This window comes from Heterodontus francisci, chromosome 18 (assembly GCF_036365525.1).
Source record: "Heterodontus francisci isolate sHetFra1 chromosome 18, sHetFra1.hap1, whole genome shotgun sequence".
NCBI lineage: Eukaryota > Metazoa > Chordata > Chondrichthyes > Heterodontiformes > Heterodontidae > Heterodontus > Heterodontus francisci.
Window position 1 is genome coordinate 1,380,935 of NC_090388.1, and position 26,677 is coordinate 1,407,611.

The window sequence follows — 26,677 nt, forward strand, 5'->3', positions numbered from 1 at the left end:
GGTTTGAGTCTAACCTTGCTGCACACCAGGGAGGGTCGGTGTCGCAGTCCGCACTGTGAAAGCTACGTGTGACTTGAACACTGTTTAAGGAGGCTCGCCTTGTGACGATTGAATTTTTAATGTACCAGAAGTATTTCTAATATCCGTGAACAAACTTTTAAATGTGTTCAGAATGTAGTTTCTACACTTACAGTTAATTTGCTAAGCTTTGATAACTTTGTGATGTCCTGGAACATTTTGTTACCTCCCAAATTTGTTCCTATCTTTCCGAGAACTCAATGTTTGAATCTCTCCAATCAGGTTTCTCCCCCTGCTACAGCACCGAAACAACTCTCATCAAAGTCACAAATAACAACAAAGAACAGTACAGCACAGGAACAGGCCATTCGGCCGTCCAAGCCTGCGCCGATCTTGATGCCTGTCTAAACTAACACCTTCTGCACTTTCGGGGCCCATATCCCTCTATTCCCTTCCTATTCATGTATTTGTCAAGATGTCTCTTAAACGTCGCTATCGTATCTGCTTCCACCACCTCCCCTGGCAGCAAGTTCCAGGCACTCACCACCCTCTGTGTAAAAAAACTTGCCTCGCACATCCCCTCTAAACTTTGCCCCTCGCACCTTAAACCTCTGTCCCCTAGTAACTGACTCTTCCACCCTGGGAAAAAGCTTCTGACTATCTACTCTGTCCATGCCGCTCATAACTTTGTAAACCTCTATCATGTCGCCCCTCCACCTCCGTCGTTCCAGTGAAAACAATCCGAGTTTTTCCAACCTCTCCTCATAGCTAATGCCCTCCAGACCAGGCAACATCCTGGTAAACCTCCTCTGCACCCTCTCCAAAGCCTACACGTCCTTCTGGTAGTGTGGCGACCAGAGTTGCACGCAATATTCTAAGTGTGGCCTAACTAAGGTTCTGTACAGCTGCAACATGACTTGCCAATTTTTATACTCTATGCCCCGACCGATGAAGGCAAGCATGCCGTATGCCTTCTTGACAACCTTAGGGCGGCACAGTGGCGCAGTGGTTAGCACCGCAGCCTCACAGCTCCAGCGACCCGGGTTCAATTCTGGGTACTGCCTGTGTGGAGTTTGCAAGTTCTCCCTGTGTCTGCGTGGGTTTTCCCAGGGTGCTCCGGTTTCCTCCCACAAGCCAAAAGACTTGCAGGTTGGTAGGTAAATTGGCCATTATAAATTGCCGCTAGTATAGGTAGGTGGTAGGGAAATATAGGAACAGGTGGGGATGTGGTAGGAATATGGGATTAGTGTAGGATTAGTATAAATGGGTGGTTGATGATCGGCACAGACTCGGTGGGCCGAAGAGCCTGTTACAGTGCTGTATCTCTACACTAAAACTAAACTTATCCACCTGCGTTGCCACTTTCAGTGACCTGTGGACCTGTACGCCCAGATCTCTCTGCCTGTCAATACTCCTCTAATGGTTCTGCCATTTACTGTATACCTCCCACCTGCATTAGACCTTCCAAAATGCATTACCTCACATTTGTCCGGATTAAACTCCATCTACCATTTCTCCGCCCAAGTCTCCAACCGATCTATTTCCTGCTGTATCCTCTGACAATCCTCATCACTATCCGCAACTTCACCAATCTTTGTGTCGTCCGCAAACTTACTAATCAGACCAGCTACATTTTCCTCCAAATCATTTATATATACTACAAACAGCAAAGGTCCCAGCACTGATCCCTGCGGAACACCGCTTGTCACATCCCTCCATTCAGAAAAACACCCATCCACTGATGCCCTCTGTCTTCTATGACCGAGCCAGTTCTGTATCCATCTTGCCAGCTCAGCTCTGATCCCGTGTGACTTCACCTTTTGTACCAGTCTGCCATGCGGGACCTTGTCAAAGGCCTTACTAAAGTCCATATAGATAACATCCACTGCCCTTCCTTCATCAATCATCTTCGTCACTTCCTCAAAAAACTCAATCAAATTAGTAAGACGCGACCTCCCCTTCAGAAAAGCATGCTGTCTCTCGCTAATAAGTTTGTTTGTTTCCAAATGGGAGTAAATCCTGTCCTGAATAATCCTCTCTAATAGTTTTCCTACCACTGACGTAAGGCTCACTGGCCTATAATTTCCTGGATTATCCTTGCCACCCTTCTTAAACAAAGGCACAACTACTTTACAAATGAAGCACCCTAATCGGCATCCTGCAGACGCCTTGACATCTGCTTCCATATTGTAGTTTATCAGGAGCAGGCCCACTCTAGTTAGTTCGGATGTTCTGTTAGCCAGTTTTCCTCTTTTTTTTTTTGAAAATGATCACGTAGCAGTGTTCCCATTGAACTTTGACACATCTCTGATACAAAAGTCAAATACTGCAGATACTGGAAATCTGAAATAAAAACAGAAAATACTGGCAACTAATTTTCATTTTGACGAAAGGCCATTAATGTGAACCATTAACTGTGTCCTCTCTCCACAGATGCTGTGAGATTTTCTGATTTTATTTTATGAGGCAGCTCTGCTTCCTGTCAGAATTACAGATGCACTTTACTTTCCTGTCAAAAAGCTTTTATTACAAGCTTTCACCATAAAATATTGTATATATGAAAATCAGAAACCTGTCATGCTTTTAATGCACTGTGATTTTTGTGACCGTTTATATTTTTTAGGATGTCAAGACTCAAAGCCACTACATTCATGGATACAATGATTCACTGGCACGGAAAAGCCACATTGATGATTACAGCACCTGGGATATCGTCAAAGCCACACAGTAAGTGCAGAATGTTTTCAGAAACCTGTTGGTCTCTGCTTTAATTGTTAAAGTTTTTTGAAAAACTTTGAAAGTTACAGCAGAGCCAGTGTTTAATAAATCTAGCTATTCTCTAACTTATACATGGAAATGATTGGTAAACAACACCGACTTGACTTAACATTGGTTTTAAAGTAGGAAAACATCAACATCACATTTCAGAAGTGTAAGCAGACAAAAATAGATACCAAGGCAAAGAAGGAGTTAGTGAGAGGGGTGGCCAAAACTAGGTCCAAGTGGGTTTTGAGGAGGGTCTTCATGGGGGAGGAGGCAGTGTTAATCAGGGATGGAATTACAGAGCTGAAGGCCGAGCTGCCAACACTGAGGTGAAGGGAGAGGGGTGCACAAGAAGCCAAAGTCGAAGGAATGTAGAACACTAAGGGCTAGAGAAGGTTACGGAGATAGGGTGGGGTGAGCCCATGCAAGGATTTAAGCATAAGAATGAGAATTTTAAATTGAAGGCACTGAGGGACCGGGAATCAAGATCGGCCAGCAAGAACAAGAGCAATGGGTGTGCTGCACTTGGTGCACAACAGAAGATAGGCAGCAGAATTTTGAATGAGCTGAAGTTTGGTGAGCCTGGAAGCTGGGAGGCCAGCCTGAAGAACATTGGATTAGTTAAGACTGGAGGTGAGAGAGGCACGGATGAATGTTTCAGTGACAGGAGGGCTGAGGCAGGGGTGGAGGAATGCCATGTTAGAACTGGAGGTAAGCAGAATTTGTGGGGGAGGAAATTTCTGTGCCCCTATTTATGAAGTCCAGGATCCCGTATGCTTTATTAACCGCTTTCTCAATCTGCCCTGCCACCTTAAATGATTTGTGCACATAAACCCCCAGGTCTGTATGCTCCTGCACCCACTTTAGAATTGTACCCTGCAATTTACATTGCCTCTCCTCCTCCTTCCTACCAAAATGAATCACTTCACACTTTTCTGCATTAAATTTCATCCGCCACTTGTCCGCTCATTCTACCAGCCAGTCTATGTCCTCTTGAAGTTTATCACTATCCTCTTCACAGTTCACATTACTTCCAATGAGTGCTGGTCTTTGCTGGCACTGACCTTTGATCAGTCATACATGAATGGGTGAGTTTTCAGCAATGCCACTTGAGCAGCATTTTGGCAATTGGTCTGCAATCTCTGGCTTTTCATGTCAAGAATGTAGAGCCTTGATTTTGGTTGAGCGAACAGCATGAGAGCAAATGCTTTTGTGTCATTGTACTCGTGCTCATTTTTCACACTGCTTTGAATTCAAGTTTATTTGAATAAACATGTACTCTCGGCTGGTGTATTTTACCAGATGCTAATAGGGAAAGCCAAATTAAGACATTGAAAATCTTAGCAGCATGGCCTTTGCAAAACAAGAAGATCCAGTGTCATTCAAATGCGAAAGCCTGAAAGGCAATTAGACTCGAGCATCTTGGTACATTTTATGACATTAAAGGCACTATATTTTACGCAGTGTGTTGCTGTTATCTGGAATGCACTGCCTGAAAGGTAGGTGGAAGCAGATTCAAAGGGAATTAGATAAATACCTGAAGGGTAAAACTTGCAGGGTTATGGGGAAAGAACAGGGGAAGTGATATTGGATAGCTCTTTCCAAGAGCCAGCATAGACACAGTGGGCTGAATAGCCTCTTTCTGTGCGATATCATTCTTAGATTCTACAAATTCGTTGTGATGTGGTTGAACCAGGTCTCATCTGAAAGACAGCACCTCCAACAGTGCAGCACTCCCTCAGTCGTGGACTGAAATGTCAGCCTAGATTGTTTTGCTCAAGTCCTGGAGTGGGACTGGAACTCTCACCCCTCTGACTCAGAAGTGTGTCCTACCCACTGAGGCACAGCTGACATCTCAGAGATAGGGGGGATTTGGCCAGGGTTAGTTCTCCTTATCGCAATCCATTCTACATTGACATATGTAGACTCAATGCTTAAGGGTGCTTGATAACTGTGGCACCACATCTCAACAAGAAGTACTGGAGGGAGAAATTCCTTGGGTTTTTTTGTGCAGAATGTGAAGAATGTTAGTGCTGGTGAATGGAACGGTTCAAGTGCAGTCAGAGCAGATATTGTAAAGCTAGATGCAGAGTACAGCTCCTTCCACATCACTGTCTCTGAACAATGGACCTTTGCTGTAACCTCAGAAGAGCTCTCCTTAAAGCTCATGATTTTTTTTTACCATGACTGGTATCAGCCATCCTGGGGAAAGATGCTGTAATATTGGCTCCTGCCCACTCTGAACTCTGTTGAGTCTAACCAAGCTTATAGTCAGAGAGTCACGGCACAGAAGGCCATTCGGCCCGTCGAGTTAGAAAACGATTATGGTCAATAGACGAGTGATTTTCATCCGATTGAGCAGGTCTGGGATTTGAACTTTGGTCCTTGGGTTGGAATGCTGCTGTTAAATCCATTGCACTACCTGCACCTTTTTCTTTTAATTCATTCTTGGGATATGTGTGTTCCTGGCAAGGGCAGCATTTATTTCCCATCCCTAGTTGCTCTTGGGAACCTGATTGGCTGCTTGTTGAACCATTGCAATCTGTGTGGTGAAGATTCTCCCAGAATGCTGCTTAGATTCTTTGTAATGGTTTCATGCAACTGAATGGCTTGCCAGGCCAGGGCAGTTAAGAGTCAAATTAGGTTGATGCGGGCAAAAACAAAATACTGTTGTTGTGGGACAACTCAATCACCACATGAGGCTCAGGAACAGGTAAAGGATCATTTATTTGAGCATATGCAAGGAGAGTCCACCTCAGGAGTCCCAAGCTAGTGCTCTGAAGCTACACACAAGGGTACAAACTTATATACCTTTTTCACATGTAATATGGTCAAACAATGGTGGATTGATCATACACTCTAATGAATACACCGTTATTAGCCTTTATCAGTGCCCACTCTAGATGTCTTGAGCCAGGGTCTATTATCCTTTGTTTCACATTAGTCAAAACATTCCATAGTTTAATTTGTTTATTGTGAAGTCTGTACAGATCCCAGCTATCAACCTTTACTCCCTAATCCTGCTTTGCCACAACAACTTGTCTCTCTTTTTCCTATCTTAACTTATTCTGCTGAACTGCCTTTCTAATTCACATTTCTTAATTCTGCTTAACCCCTTCAGTCCCCCCTTTTGGCCCTTGGCCGAGCCCAAGATGGCCAACAGACCTGAACAGTGATGTGCTCAACTCTCATTGCTTTCCACCATTCATTGATACTGACCAGGTATCGAGTTTAGGTTAGCAAAGGCAATTGACTACACCATCTGTATGGGTCAGCCCTGCAGCAAGGGCTCACAAACAACCTGTCTAGCCACCACGTTATCATGTCCCCATACTGCTGTTCTCTCCTTGTTTTATTTATTTATTTTATTTAGAGATACAGCACTGAAACAGGCCCTTCGGCCCACTGAGTCTGTGCTGACCATCAACCACCCATTTATACGAATCCTACATGAATCCCATATTCCTACCACGTCCCCACCTTCCCTCAATTCCCCTACCTATACTAGGGGCAATTTATAATGGCCAATTTACCTATCAACCTGCAAGTCTTTGGCTGTGGGAGAAAACATGGCACCCGGCGAAAACCTACGCGGTCACAGGGAGAACTTGCAAACTCCGCACAGGCAGTACCCAGAATCGAACCCGGGTCACTGGAGCTGTGAGGCTGCCGTGCTAACCACTTCACCACTGTGCCACCCATGTGTCATCTTGACCCTGTAAATTAGGCACGTCAGAAATATGACCATCACCACTTGTGCAATGACCAAGACGTGAGAGATGATCCCGATGCAGAGGTGTTCGAGTCCCAATTCCTCAGACCCTCCCACCATGTGGTATCGATAGAGTCATAGAGTCGTACAGCATAGAAACAGGCCCTTTGGCCCACCGTGTCCATGTCGACCATAATGCCTATCTATACTAATCCCACCTGCCTGCATTAATTCCATATCCCTCTATGCCTTGCTCATTCAAGTGCCTGTCCAGATGCCTCTTAAATGTTGCTACTGTTCCTGCCTCCACCACCTCCTCAGGCAGCTCATTCCAGTTACCCACTACTCTTAGTGTGAAAAAATTACCCCTTTGATCCCCTTTAAACCTCCTCCCTCTCACCTTAAATCTATGCCCTCTAGTTTTAGTCACCGCTACCATGGGAAACAGACTCTGGCTATCTACCCTATCTATGCCTCTCATAATTTTATATATTTCTATCATGTCCCCTCTCAGCCTCCTTCGCTCCAGGGAAAACAGACTCAGCCTGTACAATCTCTCTTTTATAAGGCAACATCCTTGTGAATCTTTTCTGCACCCTCTCTAGCTTAATCACATCGTCCCTGTAGTGTGGCGACCAGAACTGCCCACAGTACTCCAAATGCGGCCTAACCAACGTTATGTACAACTGTAACATGACGTCCCAACTCTTGTACTCAATGCCTCGGCCGATGAAGGCAAGCATGCCATGCGCCTTCTTCACCACCCTGTCTACCTGTGTTGCCACTTTCAGGGAACTATATACTTGCACCCCAAGGTCTCTCTGTTCAACAACACTCCCCAGGGCCCTGCCATTCACTGCATATGTCCTGCCCTGGTTTAACTTCCCAAAATGCATCACTTCACACTTGTCTGCGTTAAATTCCATTTGCCACTCCCTTGCCCACTTTCCCAGTTGATCTATATTCTGTTGTAACCTTAGACAGCCGCCTTCACTGTCCACTATACCAATTTTGGTGTCATCTGCAAACTTAGTAATCATGCCCCCGACATTCACATCCAAGTCATTAATATATATGACAAACAACAGAGGTCCCAGCGCCGATACCTGCGGCACACCACTGATCACCGGCCTCCAATCTGAAAAACAACCCTCCACTACCACCATCTGCCTCCTATCACCAAGCCAATTTTGTATCCAGTTGGCGAGCTCACCCTGGATCCCATGTGTTCGAACCTTCTGGACCAGCCTACAATGCGGGGCCTTGTCAAAGGCCTTGCTAAAGTCCATGCAGACAACGTTCATGGCCCTGCCCTCGTCAATCAAATTCGTGAGTCATGATTTCCCATGCACAAAGCCATGCTGACTATCCCTAATCAGACCATGCCTTTCCAGATGCATTTCAATCCTGTCTCTCAGAATCCCTTCCAATAACTTTCCCACCACTGATGTAAGATTCACCGGCCTGTCGTTCCCTGGCTTATCCCTGCTGCTTTTCTTAAATAAAGGCACAACATTAGCTATCCTCCAGTCTTCCGGTACCTCACCCGTGGCTAACGATGATACAAAAATCTCTGCCAGGGCCCCAGCAATCTCCTCCCTTGCTTCCCATAGCATCCTAGGATACACCTGGTCAGGCCCTGGGGATTTATCCACCTTAATGTGCTTCAAAACCTCTAACACCTCCTCCTTTGCAATGTTGATATGCTCCAGGATATCGGTGTTCCCTTCCTTGAACTCACGAGCTTCCATGACCTTCTCCATGGTAAATACAGACGAGAAATGTTCATTTAAGACCTCGCCCATTTCCTGTGGCTCCATACATAGATTACCACACTGATCCTTAAGGGGACCTACTCTCTCCCTAGCTACCCTTTTACTCTTAATATACTCCACAGAATCACAGAATAATACAGTGCAGAAGAGGCCCTTCGGCCCGTCGAGTCTGCACCGATGCATTCAAGACACCTGACCTGTCTACCTAATCCCATTTGCCAGCACTTGGCCCATAGCCTTGAATGTTATGACGTGCCAAGGGCTCATCCAGGTACTTTTTAAAGGATGTGAGGCAACCCGCCTCTACCACCCTCCCATGCAGTGCATTCCAGACTGTCACCACCCTCTGGGTACAAAGGTTCTTCCTCAAATCCCCCTTAAACCTCCCACCCCTCACCTTAAACTTGTGCCCCCTTTTAACTGACCCTTCAATTAAGGGGAACAGTTGCTCCCTATCCACCCTGTCCATGCCCTTCATAATCTTGTACACCCTGATCAGGCCACCCCTCAGTCTTCTCTGCTCCAGCGAAAACAACCCAAGCCTATCCAATCTCTCTTCATAGCTTAAATGTTCCATCCCAGGCACCAACCTGGTGAAACGCCTCTGCACCCCCTCCAGTGCAATCACATCCTTCCTATAATGTGGCGACCAGAATTGCACACAGTACTCCAGCTGTGGTCTTATCAAAGTTCTATACAACTCCAACATGACCTCCCTGCTTTTGTAATCTATGCCTTGATTGATAAAGGCAAGTGTACCATATGCCTTTTTCACCACCCTATTAACCTGCCCTTCAGCCTTCGGAAATCTATGGACAAACACGCCAAGGTCCCTTTGTTCCTCGGAACTTCCCAGTGTCAGGCCATTCATTGAATACTTCCGTGTCACATTACTCCTTCCAAAGTGTATCACCTCACGCTTTTCAGGGTTAAATTCCATCTGCTACTTTTCTGCCCATTTGACCATCCCGTCTATATCTTCCTGTAACCCAAGACACTCAACCTCACTGTTAACCACTCGGCCAATCTTTGTGTCATCCGCGAACTTACTGATCCTACCCCCCACATCGTCATCTATGTTGTTTATATAAATGACAAACAATAGGGGACCTAGCACAGATCCCTGTGGTACGCCACTGGACACTGGCTTCCAGTCACTAAAACAGCCGTCTGTCATCACTGTCTGTCTCCTACAGCTAAGCCAATTTTGAATCCACCTTATCAAGTTACCCTGTATCCCATGTGCATTTGCTTTGCTGAAATCCATGTAAACTACATCAACTGTACTACCCTCATCTACACACCTGGTCACATGCTCAAAAAATTCAGTCAAATTTGTTCGGCATGACCTCCCTCTGACAAAGCCATGCTGACTATTCCTAATCAAATTTTGCCTCTCCAAGTGGAGATCGATTCTCTCCTTCAGAATTTTCTCCAATAGTTTCCCGACCACTGACGTGAGACCCACTGGTCTATAGTTCCCTGGCTTATCTCCACAACCTTTCTTAAATAGTGGGACCACATTAGCTGTTCTCCAGTCCTTTGGCACCTCCCCGGTGGCCAGAGAGGAATTAAAAATTAGGGTCAGAGCCCCTGCAATCTCCACCCTCACCTCCCACAGCATCCTGGGACACAAATCGTCCGGACCTGGAGATTTGTCCACTTTTCAGCCTGCCAAAACCTCCAATACCTTGTCACTCCCTATGACAATTTGCTCAAGCATCTCACAGTCTCTCTCTCTGAGTTCCATATCTACTTCCTCATTCTCTTGGGTGAAGACAGATCTGAAGTATTCATTCAACACCCTACCAATGTCCTCTGGCTCCACCCACAGATTTCCCCCTTGGTCCCTAATGGGTTCTACTCTTTCCCTGGTTATCCACTTCCCATTGATATACTTTAGAATATCTTGGGATCTTCCCTACTTTTACCAGCCAGAGCTTTCTCATGTCCCCTCTTTGCTCTCCTAATTGCTTTCTTAAGCTCCATCCTACACTTTCTGTACTCCACTAATGCTTCCATTGATTTGCTCTCCTTGTATTTGCTAAAAGCCTCTCTTTTCCTTCTCATCATACCATGGTTCTCTGGGCTTGTTGCTCCTACCTATTACCCGAGAGGGAACATGTTGGGCCTGTACCCTCCCCATTTCCTTTTTGAATGCCCCCCGCTGCTCTTCTGTAGATTTCCTGACAAGTAACTCTTTCCGGTCTACCTTGGCCAGATCCTGCCTTATTTTACTAAAATTCGCTCTCCCCCAATCCGAAAGCTTTTTTTGCAACTTGTCTATTTATTTCTCCATAACAAGCTTAAATTGTACCATGTTGTGGTCGATATCACCAAAATGCTCTCCCACCAATACATCAACCACCTGTCCGGCTTCATTCCCCAGAATTAGGTCCAGCACTGCACTCTCCCTTGTTGGATCCTCTGCATATTGAGCTGAACGGTTCTCCTGTATACATTTTAAGAGCTCAACTCCAGCTATGCCCTTAACACAATGACTATCCCTCAGAACCTTGCTCTACGGCAGTGAGGCCTGGACAACGTATGTCAGCCAAGAGCGACGTCTCAATTCATTCCATCTTCGCTGCCTCGGAAGAATCCTTGGCATCAGGTGGCGGGATCGTATTTCCAACACAGAAGTCCTCGAGGCAGCCAACATCCCCAGCTTATACACCCTACTGAGCCAGCAGCGCTTGAGACGGCTTGGCCATGTGAACCGCATGGAAGATGACAGGATCCCCAAGGACACATTGTACAGCGATCTCATCACTGGTATCAGACCCACGGCCGTCCATGTCTCCGCTTTAAAGACGTCTGCAAACGCGACATGAAGTCCTGTAACATTGATCACAAGTCGTGGGAGTCAGTTGCCAGCGTTCGCCAGAGCTGGCGGGCAGCCATAAAGGCGGGGCTAAAGTGTGGTGAGTCGAAGAGACTTAGCAGTTGGCAGGAAAAAAGACAGAAGCGCAAGGGGAGAGCCAACTGTGTAACAGCCCCGACAACCAATTTTATCTGCAGCACCTGTGGAAGAGTCTGTCACTCTAGAATTGGCCTTTATAGCCACTCCAGGCGCTGCTTCACAAACCACTGGACCACCTGCAGGCGCTTACCCATTGTCTCTCGAGACAAGGAGGCCAAAGAAGAAGAAGATCCCAATTAATGTTGGGAAAGTTGAAATCACCTAATATAATTACCCTATTATTATTTTTACACAACTCTGAATTGCGCATATATTTGCTCCTCAATTTCCTGCAGACTATCTGGGTGTCTATAATAAACACCAAGCAATGTGGCTGTCCCTTTTTTGTTCCTAAACTTTACCCATAAAGCTTCATTTGATGCCCCCTCCAAGATATCATCTCTCTTTACTGCAGTAACTGATTCCTCAACTAATATTGCAATGCCCCCTCCTCTTTTACCCCCTCCTCTGTCTCGCCTGAAGATTCTATATCCCGGGATATTGAGCTGCCAATCCTGCCGCTCCCTCAACCATGTCTCCGTGATGGCTACTATATCACAATTCCACATGTCAATCCTTGCTCTTAACTCATCCGTTTTACCTGTAATACTCCTGGCATTAAAGTAGAGGCCATCCATCCTGGTCTTAGTCCCTTGAAACTTACTTCCACTGTATTCCCTCTGACTTGTTTGCTTTCCTGTGTTTAGCTGTGTCCCTATTCTTATAGAATCTTTTAGGATTCTCCTTTATCTTATCTGCCAGGGAAATCTCATGGCCCCTTTTCGCCCTAATTTCCTTCTTAAGTGTAGTCCTACATCCCCTATACTCCTCAAGGGACTTGCTCGATCCCAGCTGCCTATACCTGACATATGCCTCCTTTGTCCTGACCAGACCCTCAATATCCCTCGTCATCCAAGGTTCCCTAAACTTGCCAGCCTTGCCCTTCCATCTAACAGGAACATGCTGGCCCTGAACTCTTCCTATCTCACTTTTAAAAGCCTCCCACTTGCCAGACGTCCCTTTACCTGTAAACAGCTTCTCCCATTCAACTTTTGAGAGTTCCTGTCTGATGCCATCGAAATTAGCCTTCCCCCAATTTAGGACTTCAACCTGAGGACCAGTCCTAGCCTTTTCCATAACTACCTTGAAGCTAATAGAGTTATGGTCACTGGTCCCAAAGTGCTCACCCACTGACACATCAACCTCATGCCTATCCTCATTTCCGAAGAGGAGGTCGAGTGCAGCCCCTTGTCGAGTCGAGACATCCACATACTGCTTCAGAAAACTATCCTGGACACACTTAACAAATTCTTCCCCATCTGATCCCTTAGCACTAAGGCAGTCCCAGTCAATATTAGGGAAGTTAAAATCACCTACTATTACAACCCTATAATTCCTACACCTCCCTTTCCCTCTGACTATTGGGGGGCCGATAGTATTTTTTTTTATTCATTCATGGGATGTGGGCGTCACTGGCTATGCCAGCATTTATTGCCCATCCCTAATTGCCCTTGAGAATGTGGTGGTGAGCTGCCTTCTTGAACCGCTGCAGTCCATTTGGGGTAGGTCGACCCACATTGCTATTAGGAAGGGAATTCCAGGATTTTGACCCAGCGACAGTGAAGGAACGGCGATATCGTTCCAAGTTAGGATGGTGTGTGACTTGGAGGGGAACTTGCAAGTGGTGGTGTTCCCATGCATTTGCTGCCCTTGTCCTTCTAGTTGGTAGAGGTCGCGGGTTTGGAAGGTGCTGTCTAAGGAGCCTTGGTGCATTGCTGCAGTGCATCTTGTAGATGGTACACACTGCTGCCACTGTGCGTCAGTGGTGGAGGGAGTGAATGTTTGTCGATGGGGTGCCAATCAAGCGGGCTGCTTTACTGGATGGTGTCGAGCTTCTTGAGTGTTGTTGGAGCTGCACCCATCCATCAAGTGGAGAGTATTCCATCACACTCCTGACTTGTGCCTTGCAGATGGTGGACACGCTTTGGGGAATCAGGAGGTGAGTTACTCGCCTCAGGATTCCTCGGCTCTGACCTGCTCTTGTAGCCACGGTATTTATATGGCTACTCCAGTTCAGTTTCTGGCCAATGGTAACCCCTAGGATGTTGATAGTGGGGGATTCGGCGATGGTAATGCCGTTGAATGTCAAGGGGAGATGGTTAGAACAAAGAACAGTACAGCACAGGAACAGGCCATTCGGCCCTCCAAGCCTGCACCGATCTTGATGCCTGCCTAAACTAAAACCTTCTGCACTTCCAGGGCCCATATCCCTCTATTTCCTTCCTATTCATGTATTTGTCAAGATGTCTCTTAAACGTCGCTATCGTATCTGCTTCCACCACCTCCCCTGGCAGCAAGTTCCAGGCACTCACCACCCTCTATGTAAAAAAACTTGCCTCGCACATCCGCTCTAAACTTTGCCCCTCGCACCTTAAACCTATGTCCCCTAGTAACTGACTCTTCCACCCTGGAAAAAGCTTCTGACTATCCACTCTGTCCATGCCGCTCATAACTTTGTAAACCTCTATCATGTCGCCCCGCCACCTCCATCATTCCAGTGAAAACAATCTGACTTTTTCCAATCTCTCCTCATAGCTAATGCCCTCCAGACCAGGCAACATCCTGGTAAACTTCCTCTGTACCCTCTCCAAAGCCTCCACGTCCTTCTGGTAGTGTGGCGACCAGAATTGCACGCAATATTCTAAGTGTGGCCTAACTAAGGTTCTGTACAGCTGTAACATGACTTGCCAATTTTTATACTCTATGCCCCGACCGATGAAGGCAAGCATGCCGTATGCCTTCTTGACTACCTTATCCACCTCGTTGCCACTTTCAGTGACCTGTGGACCTGTACACCCAGATCTCTCTGCCTGTCAATACTCCTAAGGGTTCTGCCATTTACTGTATACCTCCCACCTGCATTAGACCTTCCAAAATGCATTACCTCACATTTGTCCGGATTAAACTCCTGTAGCCAATGAGGATGCAAAGATTTCTGTCAAGGCCCCAGCAGTTTGCTCTCATTGCGTCCCTCAGTATTCTAGGGTAGATCCCATCAGGCCCTGGGGACTTATCTACCTTAATGCTTTGCAAGACACCCAACACCACCTCCTTTTTGATAATGAGATGACTGAGACTATCTGCACTCCCTTCCCTAGGCTCATCATCCACCAAGTCCTTCTCTTTGGTGAATACTGATGCCAAGTACTCATTTAGCACCTCTCCCATTTCCTCTGGCTCCACACATAGATTCCCTTCTCTGTCCTTGAGTGGACCAACCCTTTCCCTGGTTACCCTCACTCTTTATATATGTATAAAAAGCCTTGGGATTTTCCTTAATCTTGTTTGCCAATGACTTCTCATAAACCCTTTTCGCCCTCCTGACTCCTTGATTAAGTTCCTTCCTACTGTCTTTATATTCCTCAAGTGCTTCGTCTGTTCCTAGCCTTCCAGCCCTTACAAATACTTCCTTTTTCTTTTTGACCAGGCTCACAATATCCCGCGTTATCCAAGCCTCCCGAAACTTGCCAAACTTGTCTTTCTTCCTCACAGGAACATGCTGGTCCTGGATTCTAATCAGCTGACGTTTGAAAGACTCCCACATGTCAGATGTTGATTTACCCTCAAACAGCCGCCCCCAATCTAAATTCTTCAGTTCCTGCCTCTTTTCTTTTTCTTTCTTTTGGGCCTCCTTATCTCGAGAGACAATGGATACGCGCCTGGAGGTGGTCAGTTGTTTGTGAAGCAGCGCCTGGAGTGGCTATAAAGGCCAATTCTAGAGTGACAGGCTCTTCCACAGGTGCTGCAGAGAAATTTGTTTGTCGGGGCTGTTGCACAGTTGGCTCTCCCCTTGCGCCTCTGTCTTTTTTCCTGCCAACTACTAAGTCTCTTCGACTCGCCACATTTTAGCCCTGTCTTTATGGCTACCTGCCAGCTCTGGCGAACGCTGGCAACTGACTCCCACGACTTGTGATCAATGTCACAGGATTTCATGTCGCGTTTGCAGACGTCTTTATAGCGGAGACATGGACGGCCGGTGGGTCTGATAACAGTGGCGAGCTCGCTGTACAATGTGTCTTTGGGGATCCTGCCATCTTTCATGCGGCTCACATGGCCAAGCCATCTCAAGCGCCGCTGACTCAGTAGTGTGTACAAGCTGGGGATGTTGGCCGCTTCGAGGACTTCTGTGTTGGAGATACGGTCCTGCCACCTGATGCCAAGTATTCTCCGGAGGCAGCGAAGATGGAATGAATTGAGACGTCGCTCTTGGCTGGCATACGTTGTCCAGGCCTCGCTGCCAAAGAGCAAGGTACTGAGGACACAGGCCTGATACACTCGGACTTTTGTGTCTTTTGCCGCCCCCAATCTAAATTCTTCAGTTCGTGCCTAATATTGTTATAATTAGCCTTCCCCCAATTTAGCACCTTCACCCGAGGACTACTCTTATCCTTATCCACAAGTACCTTAAAACTTATGGAATTATGGTCACTGCTCCTGAAATGCTCCCCCACTGAAACTTCGACCACCTGGCCAGGCTCATTCCCCAATACCAGGTCCAGAATGGCCCCATGCCTAGTTGGACTATCTACATACTGTTTCAAGAAGCACTCCTGGATGCTCCTCACAAATTCTGCCCCATCCAAGCCCCTAGCACTAAGTGAGTCCCAGTCAGTATAGGGGAAGTTAAAATCACCCACCACCACAACCCAGTTACCTTTACATCTTTCCAAAATCTGTCTACATATCTGCTCCTCTACCTCCCGCTGGCTGTTGGGAGGCCTGTAGTAAACCCCCAACGTCGTGACTGCACCCTTCCTATTCCTGAGCTCCACCCATATTGCCTCGCTGCATGACCCCTCCGAGGTGTCCTCCCGCAGTACAGCTGTGATATTCTCCTTAACCGGTAATGCAACACCCACACCCCTTTTAATTCCCCCTCTATCCCGCCTGCAGCTTCAGCTTCTAAATCCTTGAACATTTAGCTGCCAATCCTGCCCTTCCCTCAACCAAGTCTCTGTAATAGCAACAACATATTTCCAAGTACTAATCCAAGCTCTAAGTTCATCTGCCTTACCTGTTATACTTCTCGCATTGAAACAAATGCACTTCAGACCACCAGTCCTGCTGTGCTCAGCAACATCTCCCTGCCTGCTCTTCCTCTTAGTCCTACTGGCCTTATTTACTGTGTCCTCCTCATTTATTTCACTAGCTGTCCTACTGCTCTGGTTCCCACCCCCCCGCCACACTAGTTTAAACCCTCCCGAGTGACGCTAGCAAACCTTGCAGCCAGGATATTAGATTCTCTCTTGTTGGAGATGGTCATTGCCTGGCACTTGTGTGACGCGAATGTTCGAAACTATAATCCCATTAAAGTGATCACCCCTTTTTTATTTCTAAGTTCTACCCATATGGCCTCGCTGGACATTCCCCCCAGGATATCCTCTCTAAGTACTGCAGTGATGTCCTCCCTAATCAATAGTGCAACTCCCCATCCTCTCTTACCTACACCTGTGTCACGCCGGAAGGATCGGTACCCCAGAACATTGAGCTGCTAGTCCTGCCCATCCCTCAACCACGTTTCCTTAATAGCTATAATATCACAATCCCATGTACCGATCCATGCTCTGAGTTCATCTGCCTTACCTGTAAGGCTTCTTGCATTAAAATAAATGCAGTTTAGCCGACCAGACTTTCCACACTCCCTGTCCTGCCCCTGCCCGGCCTGCCTACTGGACTTGCTTGCTTTAACCTCTACATTTGCCTCAACTATCTTATCTGAGGGACTACTACTTTGGGTCCCACCCCCCTGCAAGACTAGTTTAAACCCTCCCGAGTAGTATTAGCAAACCTCCCCACAAGGATATTGGTCCCCCTCCACTTTAGCTGCAACCCGTCCTCCTTGTACAGGTCACCTCTGCACCAGAAGAGATCCCAATGATTCAAGTAGCTGAAGCGCTCCCGCATACACCAGCTCTTCAGCCACGCATTCATTTGCCTAATCTTCCGATTCCTACCCTCCCTCGCACGTGGCACAGGGAGTAATCCTGAGATTACAACCCTGGAGGTGCTGCTTTTTAACCTTCTGCCTAACTCCCTTTATTCACTTTGCAGGACCTCATCTCTCTTCCTGCCTGTATCATTGGTACCAATATGGACCACGACCTCTGACTGCTCACCCTCCCCTTTCAGAATGTCCTGAAGCCGCTCCGAGACATCCTTGACCCTATCACCAGGGAGGCAACATACCATCCTGGAGTCTCGTTTGTGGCCACAGAAGCGCCTATCTGCACCCCTTACAATAGAATGCCCTATCACTTTTGCTCTTCAAACCCTTTTCCTCCCCTGCTGTGCAGCAGAGCCCTCTGTGGTGCCACGAACATGGCTGTTGCTGCTTTCCCCTGGGAGGTCACCCCCCCCAACAGTATCCAAAGTGGTATATCTGTCTGAGAGGGGGATGGCCACAGGGGACTCCTGCACTACCTGCCTGCGCCTACTACTCTATCTGGTGGTCACCCATCTCTTTTCTGCCTGTGCAGCCATTACCTGCGGTGTGACCACCTCACTAAACGTGCTATCCACGACTTCCTCAGCATCGCGGATGCTCCACAGTGAATCCACCCACAGCTCCAGCTCCATAATGTGGGTAGCCAGTAGCTGCAGATGGATACACTTCCTGCACACATGGTCGTCAGGGACACTGGAAGCTCCCTGATTTCCCACATAGCGCAGGAGGAGCAGATCACGGGGCTGAGCTCTCCTGCCATGATTTACCCTTAGATTAATTAGTTACTCCCTTAATTAAAAAATACTAATTACCCTAGGGGCATTGTTCTACCCACTACAATCTAAAGTCCTTAAAAAAAAAACACTTTAGAAGTGCTCACCTTATCCCCAGAGATTTTATTTTCAACAAAAAAAACTTTCCCTTTTTTTTTAAAGATATTCTAACAGCTGCTACTCTCCAACCAGTCACCTTGCAGCTCTCCTCTGACGTCACTGCTTGCCTTTTTTTTCAAAACTCCGGCGCGCTGGAAGAGCTCTGACTGCTCTTACACAGGTCTGCTGCGGTCCTCTCCGCTCCGCTCCCAGAAGGTAAGTGCTGTTCGCCCTCCTCTTCCAGCGGCTTAGTTTGTTGTTGTAATGTGCAATGCACCCTATGTACCTGCTGTAACGTCTCACGGATGGCTGTGAGGTGAGTGGGCAGCGTTGGGATAGAATGTGAAAACTGCCTCACGTATTGTGTAAGGGTTTCCCTTATACTCTTGGTAACCTGCAGATTGACCGATTCCCTTTTGTATATCTCCAACAGCTCTAACATTCCCACCCTCACTGTTACCTGTGGGTGTAGACACACTGTGTGATTAGTTATTGAACAGGATCGGTTGTGTCTGTACTGATACTCCCGTTTTGTCGTGGTCAGACAATATCTCCCATTTCCTACATAGGCAACGTGGGTCGGTTCCATTACTGCCCATACAGCTTCCATTGTCCAATTGACCATTGCGTTAAATCCACGTTTTGCCTCTTCAGTCATATATATTGGATGTGGACACACTATGGCAGAGGCTCCTATACTTCATCTGTCGAAAGTAGTACCTATCATTTCCCCTCTATGTCTACAGCATATGGCAGTATATCATGATATCTTGTGTAATAATCTCACCTAATAACACCAATATTTTCTACTTCGAATAACTTCTTTCTAGGTGTTGATTCTGGTATAACTGGAATTGCCAAGATCACACCTATCAATAGGCTATTATTGACAGTACATTTCTCATCAGTTTTATACATGTGTTAAACCTCTGAGCTCGCAACCATTCAAGTGTTGGTTCTGATGTCGGACTATTTAGACAAGTGTGCATTTGATATCCACAGGGGAACTTCACCCTCATGGAGCTGTCTCAGATTTTGCCATGTCTGCTCAAGCATCCAAGACCCATAAATGCTGCAGACATCCTTCCTAGCTGCGTCCTCTGAGATGTTATGACCTTCGCCATTTAGTTCATTAATGGTCCATGCGTGACTCACAAGGACTGCAACGAAATCCTGAACGCTTCATGTCAGGGTTTGATCCGCACCGAGCTGTCCACTCTGGATCCTTTGTCCCTGTCCTAGAATTTTCTTAAGTCAGGCACTTAATGTCCAGACCTTTTGGACCACTGCGGCTCAATCGATTGAATTTACCACTGAAGTTCCCCCGTTGAATACTGTGGCGGCATCATTCATCAGGCGACGTTTTTGATGGTACTTTCCCTGAGCTGGGGGTGCAGCCCTTGGCCACCCCCCAGCACTAAACCATGATGCCTGTGTTATTACTTGTTTTACCAAAGCCTGCTGCTGTGTTCGGGTCTCCACCGGGCACCACTGGGGCAATTAAATTTCAGAAACGTTTATGACAACGGGTACCAGCTCATGGTGTACATTATCATACAAGACTTTACTCGTTTTTGTCAGCACTAGTTCATTCTCTGACTCAGGGCACAATGCTGGAGAAGGGGAATCCCTTAATTGCCGTCGCGGGCTCTTGCCCTCACTGATTATGGTGGCTACAGTACTCGGTGATTTGGGTGGTGGGAGTCAGCCCTTCCTGCCCATAAATTGCCATGGCCTGTCCTCGTTGCTGCTTTTTCTTATCGTACCCATTACATATATGCAAGTAAGTACTACGGTCGTGTGGTTTCACGCACATTGATCAGTCTCTGCAGTCCTCATCGTCGCACTGCCAAACAGAGAACCCGAGCCCAGGGAGCTTCCAGACGTCAGAATTACCGAGGACTGTGGCCCCCATTGGGCATTCGATACATACCCATTGTCCGATAGTGACATTTACCATAGTCCGCTGTAGGTTGCTCGTGCTTTCCTTAGCTCCTGGTAGTTGCCATGCACTTCTACCGGTCGGACGGTGTCATCCAGATGTCCTCCCCCAAACCAATCTTTGTTACAGCACTTGACATTATGTGGTCTGTCATTTTCTCTTAACGCGTTGGCGGCCGTGGCAGTAGTCACGAGTACCATGATGGTGAATAGTATTCTGTAAGACATAATGGGCTTTTCCAGTCATCACTGCTCAGCCGTGATGAATTCTGCAAGACAAAGTTAGTCAGTTGTATGTTTCAGTTGCGTCCAGTGTTTCCAGCCTCCCTTCCATCTAATGTCTACACAGGCACAGGTATCACTGGTCATTATTACCTCGTAGAGCCCTATCTATTCAGGGGTAAACCCTGACTTCTCGGGCATTACTTTTACTATGACCCTATCGCGACACTAGGCACCTTCGCTTGCTTCTCTTTGGTGTCTGTTTCCATATTGAGTATGATTTGCTGGTCTCTAACTTCCTCTCTTAGCTCATGCAGTTGCCTGCATAGTTCTCTCAAATCATTTAACCCTTTCTCTTGCGGGTCCTATTTCCACATTACCTGCAATGACACCCCCTGGCAATCTCATCGCCCTTCCTGTCATGACTAATGTGTTGAATTTATCCTGATTATTGTAAAGTCATTTTCTTTATGTGAGTGTGTGCCAATAGCTTGATAATGTAATATGTTATCTCACTGTACTAGCTGCATTAACCATTTCATGCCATGCTATTTGTTAAGTCAGTAAACGTGTTTGAGACCTGTTCATCAGTGCATTTCACCATGCGTTTTGCATGTTTGCTGCTCTGCATGCAACAAATCACATCTGTACACATACACTGGTATCCCAATGTCATGCCACATATTCTCAACTCTCAGGTGATCTTATAAAAAGATCAAAAGTGGCCAGACTTTCAAATGTAGCTCTCTTAAAAACTCATATCTCCAAGAGAAAACTGTCAATTGCCTGTCTTATCTACACTTTCTTTAGATTACAGGGAGATATAGATGGGCTGATAAGATGGGCGGAGCAGTGGCAAATGGAATTTAATCCTGAAAAGTGTGAGATATCCATTTTGGGAGGACTAACAAAGCAAGGGAATATACAATGGATGGTAGGACCCTAGGAAGTACAGAGGGTCAGAGGGACCTTGGTGTACTTGTGCATAGATCACTGAAGCCAGCAGCACAGGTAGATCAGGTGGTTAGGAAGGCATATGGGAAAATAGAATAGGAATGTGAACTAGCAAAAAACATAAAAACGGACTGTAAAAGCTTCTAATGCAATGTAAAATGAAACATTTGGCTGAGACAAATGTGGGTCCATTGCAGGCAGAGTCAGGAGAATTTATAATGGGAAATAGAGAAATGGCAGAGAAGACAAATTATTACTTTGTGTCTGTCTTCACTGAGGAAAATACAAATCTCCCAGCATTAGAGATTCAAGGGGCTAGGGAGAATGAGGAATTGAAGGAAATTAGTATCAGTAAGAAGGTTGTATTGGAGAAATTAATGGGGCTGAAGGTTCATAAGTCCCCAGGACCTGATATTCTACGTCCCAGAGTGTTGAAAGAGGTAGCTACGGAGATAGTGGATGCATTGGTGATCATCTTCCAAAATTGTATAGATCCTGGAACAGTTCCTGCAAATTGGAAGGTCGCAAATGTCACCCCACTATTTAAGAAGGGAGGGAGAGAGAAAACAGGGAACTACAGACCTGTTAACCTCACATCAGTAGTAGGGAAAATGCTAGAATCTATTCTAAAGGATGTGATAAATGGACACTTAAATAATAATGATCTGATTGGGCATAGTCAACATGGATTTATGAATGGGAAATCATGTTTGACGAACCTGTTGTAGTTTTTTGAGGATGGTGGACGTGGTATACTTGGATTTTCAGAAGGCTTTTGATGAAGTCCCCCCCAGGAGATTGGTTAGCAAAATAAAAGCACATGGGAAGGGAGGTAATGTACTGGCATGGATTAAGGATTGGTTAACAGGCAGGAAACAGAGTAGGAATAAATGGGTTATTCTCGAGTTGGCAGGCTGAGACTAGTTGGGTACCTCAAGGAGCAGTGCTTGGGCCTCAGCTGTTCACAATATATATCAGTGATTTGGGGACCAAATGTAATATTTCCAAGTTCGCGGATGTCACAAAACTAGGTGGGAATGTGTGTTGTGAGGAAGATGCAAAGAGGCTTCAAGGGGATTTGGACAAACTTAGTGAATGGGCAAGAACATGGCAGATGGAATATAATGTGGAAAAATGTAAGAACAAAGAAAATTACAGTACAGGAACAGGCCCTTCGGCCCTCCAAGCCTGCGCCGATCCAGATCCTCTATCTAAACATGTCGCCTATTTTCTAAGGGTCTGTATCTCTTTGCTTCCTGCCCATTCATGTATCTGTCTAGATACATCTTAAAAGACGCTATCATGCCCGCGTCTACCACCTCCGCTGGCAACGCGTTCCAGGCACCCACCACCCTCTGCATAAAGAACTTTCCACGCATATCCCCCCTAAACTTTTCCCCTCTCACTTTGAACTCGTGACCCCTAGTAATTGAATCCCCCACTCTGGGAAAAAGCTTCTTGCTATCCACCCTGTCTATACCTCTCATGATTTTGTACACCTCAATCAGGTCCCCCCTCAACCTCCGTCTTTCTAATGAAAATAATCCTAATCTACTCAACCTCTCTTCATAGCTAGTGAGGTTATCTACTTTGATCGGAGGAAGAGATGTGCAGAGTATTTCTTAAATGGTAAGAGATTAGAAAGTGTAGACATAAAAAGGGACCTGGGTTTCCTCGTCCATAAGTCACTGCATGCAGATGCAGCAAACCATGAGGAAGGCTAATGGTATGTAGCCTTTATACAAGAGGATTTGAGTACAGGAGAAGTGAAGTCTTGCTTCAATTGTATAGAACCTTGGTTAGACTGCACCTGGAATACTGTGTGCAGTTTTGGTCCCCTTACCTTAGGAAAGATATTACTGCCATAGAGGGAGTGCAACGAAGGTTCACCAGACTTGTTCCTGGGATGGTAGGACTGTCCGATGACGAGAGATTGGGGAAACTGGGCCTGTATTCTCTAGAGTTTTGGAGAATGAGAGGTGATCTCATTGAAACCTACAGAATACTTACAGGGATAGACATGGTCGATACAGGTAAGATGTTTCTCTTGGTAGCGGAGCCGAGAACCAGGGGACACAATTTCAAAACAAGGGGGAAGCCACTTAGGACCGAGATGAGGAGAAATTTCTTTACTCAGATGGTTGTAAATCTTTGGAATTCTGTACCCCAGAGGGCTGTGGAAGCTCAGTCATTGAGCATGTTTAAAGCAAAGATGGCCAGATTTCTAAATACCAATGGCATAAAGGGGTATGGGGATAGTGTGGGGAAAAAGGCATTGAAGTGGATGATCTGCCATGCTCGTATTGAATGGCGGGGCAGGCTCGATGGACTGAGTGGCCTACTCCTGCTCCTATGTTCCAGTGTTGTAGCTGTAATGGAACAGCTTGGTTTGGGGTGTGGCTCGTTCTGGAGTACAAGTTTTCAGTACCACATCTGGGATCTTGTCACATTATTGGAAGGATGTGATTGCACTGGAGCGAGTGCAGAGGGGATTCACCAGGATGTTGCTTGGGTTGGAGCATTTCAGCTATGAAGAGATACTGAAAAGGCTAGAGTTGTTTTCCTTAGAGCAGAGAAGGCTGAGGGGGGACCTGATTAAGGTATACAAAATTATGAGGGGCATTGATAGGTTAGATAGGAAGAAACTTTTTCCCTTAGCGGAGGCGCCAATGACCAGAGGGCATAGATTTAGGATAAGGAGCAGGAGGTTTAGAGGGGATTTGAGGAAAAACGTTTTCAACCAGAGGGTGATTGAAATCTGGAACACACTGCCTGAAGAGGTGGTAGAGGCAGGAACCCTCACAACATTTAAGAAGTATTTGGATGAGCACTTGCAACTCCATAGCATACAAGGCTATGGGCCATGTGCTGGAAAATGGAATTAGAATAGATAGGTGCTTGAAGGCTGGCACGGATACGATGGGCCGAAGGGCCTGTTTCTGTGCTGTATAACTATGACTCGATGAATTGAATTGGCTGAAGACTGGTGTCTGTGATACTGGGGAGCTCAAGAAGAGGCCGAGATGGATCATCTCAGCGCTGCTGGTTGAAGATGGCTACATATGCTTCAATCTTGTCTTTTGCACTGACATGCTGGGCTCCCCGTTGAGGATAGGGATATTCGTGGAGCCTCCTCCTCCTTTTAGTTATTTAATTGTCGAGTGAAGAGGTGAACGGTAATCTAAATGTGACTGGAAGGGGCAGAAAATATAAGCAGAAGAGTGCAGCAGAAATTAGAACCAGAATGAGTAATAATGCAAAAAGTCAAAGCTAAGGCTCTTGATCTGAATGCACAGATTTGTATGCAAGCATTTGTAACAAGCTGGATGAGTTGTTGGCACAAATAGAAATTAATGAGTATGACCTGATAACTATTACAGAGACATAGTTGCAGGGTGACCAAGACTGGGAACTCAATATTCAAGGGTGTTCGTTCTGGAAAAATAGGCAAAAAAGAAAAGGGTGGGGTAGCTTTGTTAATAAAGGAAGGTATCAGTGCGGTGGTGAGTAGTGATATAGGTGCAATAGTTTGTGATGTGGAATCAGTTTGGGTGGAAATAAGGAATAGCAAGGGGAAGAAGTCAAGGGTGAGAATTGTCTATGGGCCCTGGAAGAGTTATCTCACTGTAGGACGAAGTATAAATCGGGAAATAACGGAGGCGTGTAAGAAAAGTGCTACAATTGTCATGGGTGATTTTAATCTGCATATTGTCTGGACAAATCAGATTGGCAGAGGTAACATGGAAGACGAACTTGTAGAGTGCATCAGGGATTGTTACTTAGAGCAATACATTGCAGAATCTACCCGAGAATAGGCTATTTTAGATCTAGTCAAGTGTAATGAGGTTGGATTAATAAGAGATATCGTAGTTAAGGATCTTCTCAGGAGTAGCGATCACAACTAGAATTTCAAATTCAGTTTGAGGGCGAGCAACCCGGGTCTCAAACCAGTGTCTTCAACTTAAACAAGAGCAAATACAGAGGTTTGAAGGATGAGTTGTCTAAAGTGGGCTGGGAAAATAGACTAAGGGGATGAGCAGTGGCAGACATTTGAGCAGTGGCAGACATTTAAGCAGATATTTCATAATGCTCAGCAAAAATTTATTTCAGTCATAAAGAAGGACTCGATGAAAAGGATGAACCACCCGTGATTAACAATGGCGGTCAAGGAGAGTCCTAGTCATAGAGAGATACAGCACTGAAACAGGCCCTTCGGCCCACCGAGTCTGTGCTGACCATCAACCACCCATTTACATTAATTCCATATTCCCTACCACATCCCCTCCTACATTAATCCCATATTCCCTACCACCTACCTACACTAGGGGCAATTTACAATGGCCAATTTACCTATCAACCTGCAAGTCTTTGGCGGTGGGAGGAAACCGGAGCACCCGGCGGAAACCCACACGGTCACAGGGAGAACTTGCAAATTCCACACAGGCAGTACCCAGAACTGAACCCAGGTCGCTGGAGCTGTGAGGCTGCGGTGCTAACCACTGCGAGAGTATCCAATCAAAAACTAAGACATACAAAATGGCATAAACTAGTGCTAGGCCAGAGGATTGGGAATTTTTTCGGAACCAGCAGCAGATGACGAAAAAGCTAATAAAGAGTGAGAAAATTGATTATGAAAGTAAATTGGCAAGACATATAAAAACAAACAGCAAGAGCTTCTCCGGGTACATAAATAGAGAGTAGCTAAAGTGAGCGTGGGACCCTTGGAGGATGCGACTGGAGAATTGATAACAAGGAACAGGCAGATAACTTAAACCAGTGTTTTGCATCGGTCTTCACGGTGGAGGACACTATAAACATCCCACGGATATCAGAGAAGCAAAGAGCTAATGGGAGGAAAGATCTTGTAACAGTCTCTATCACGAGGGACAAAGTATTTGACAAACTAATGGGACTAAAGCAGACAAGTTGCCAGGACCTGATGGCCTACATCCAAGGGTTTTAAAGGAAGTGGCTGCAGAGATAGTGGAAGCATTGGTCGAAATATTCCAGAACTCACTGGATTCTGGGAAGGTCCCATCAGATTGGAAAACCGCTAATGTGACGCCCCGTTGAAGAAGGGAGGGAGACAAAAAGCTGGAAACTATAGTCAGCCTAACTTTGTTCGTTGGGAAAATGCTAGAGTCCATTATTAAGGAAGAAATAGCAGGACATTTAGAAAAGCTTAACGCAACCAAACAGAGTCAACATAGTTTTGTGAAAGGGAAATCATGTTTGACAAATTTGCTAGAGTTCTTTGAGGATATAACAAGCAGAGTTGATAAAGGGGAACTGGTAGATGTAGTGTATTTGGATTTCCAGAAGGCATTTGATAAGGTGCCACATAAAAGATTATTGCACAAGATAGGAACTCACAGTATTGGGGGTAATGTATTAGCATGGATTGAGGGTTAGTTAACTCACAGAAGACAAAGGGTTGGGATTAATGGGTCTTTT

At 46.1% G+C, this 26,677-nt stretch overlaps 1 protein-coding gene across 4 annotated transcripts in view; it reads left to right on the forward strand.

Moving 5' to 3' along the window:
- Nucleotides 1–26,677, forward strand: part of zdhhc17 (zinc finger DHHC-type palmitoyltransferase 17) — a 257,851-nt gene that overhangs the window by 72,867 nt on the left and 158,307 nt on the right. For all 4 annotated transcript variants that reach the window (XR_010976802.1, XR_010976801.1, XM_068050092.1 and 1 more), the window contains exon 2: nucleotides 2,642–2,745. Coding sequence is in view for 2 of the 4 variants with exons in the window: in XM_068050092.1 (XP_067906193.1) it covers nucleotides 2,642–2,745 (104 nt within the window). In the remaining 2 variants the exon portion in view is untranslated. The remainder of the gene's footprint in view (nucleotides 1–2,641; nucleotides 2,746–26,677) is intronic.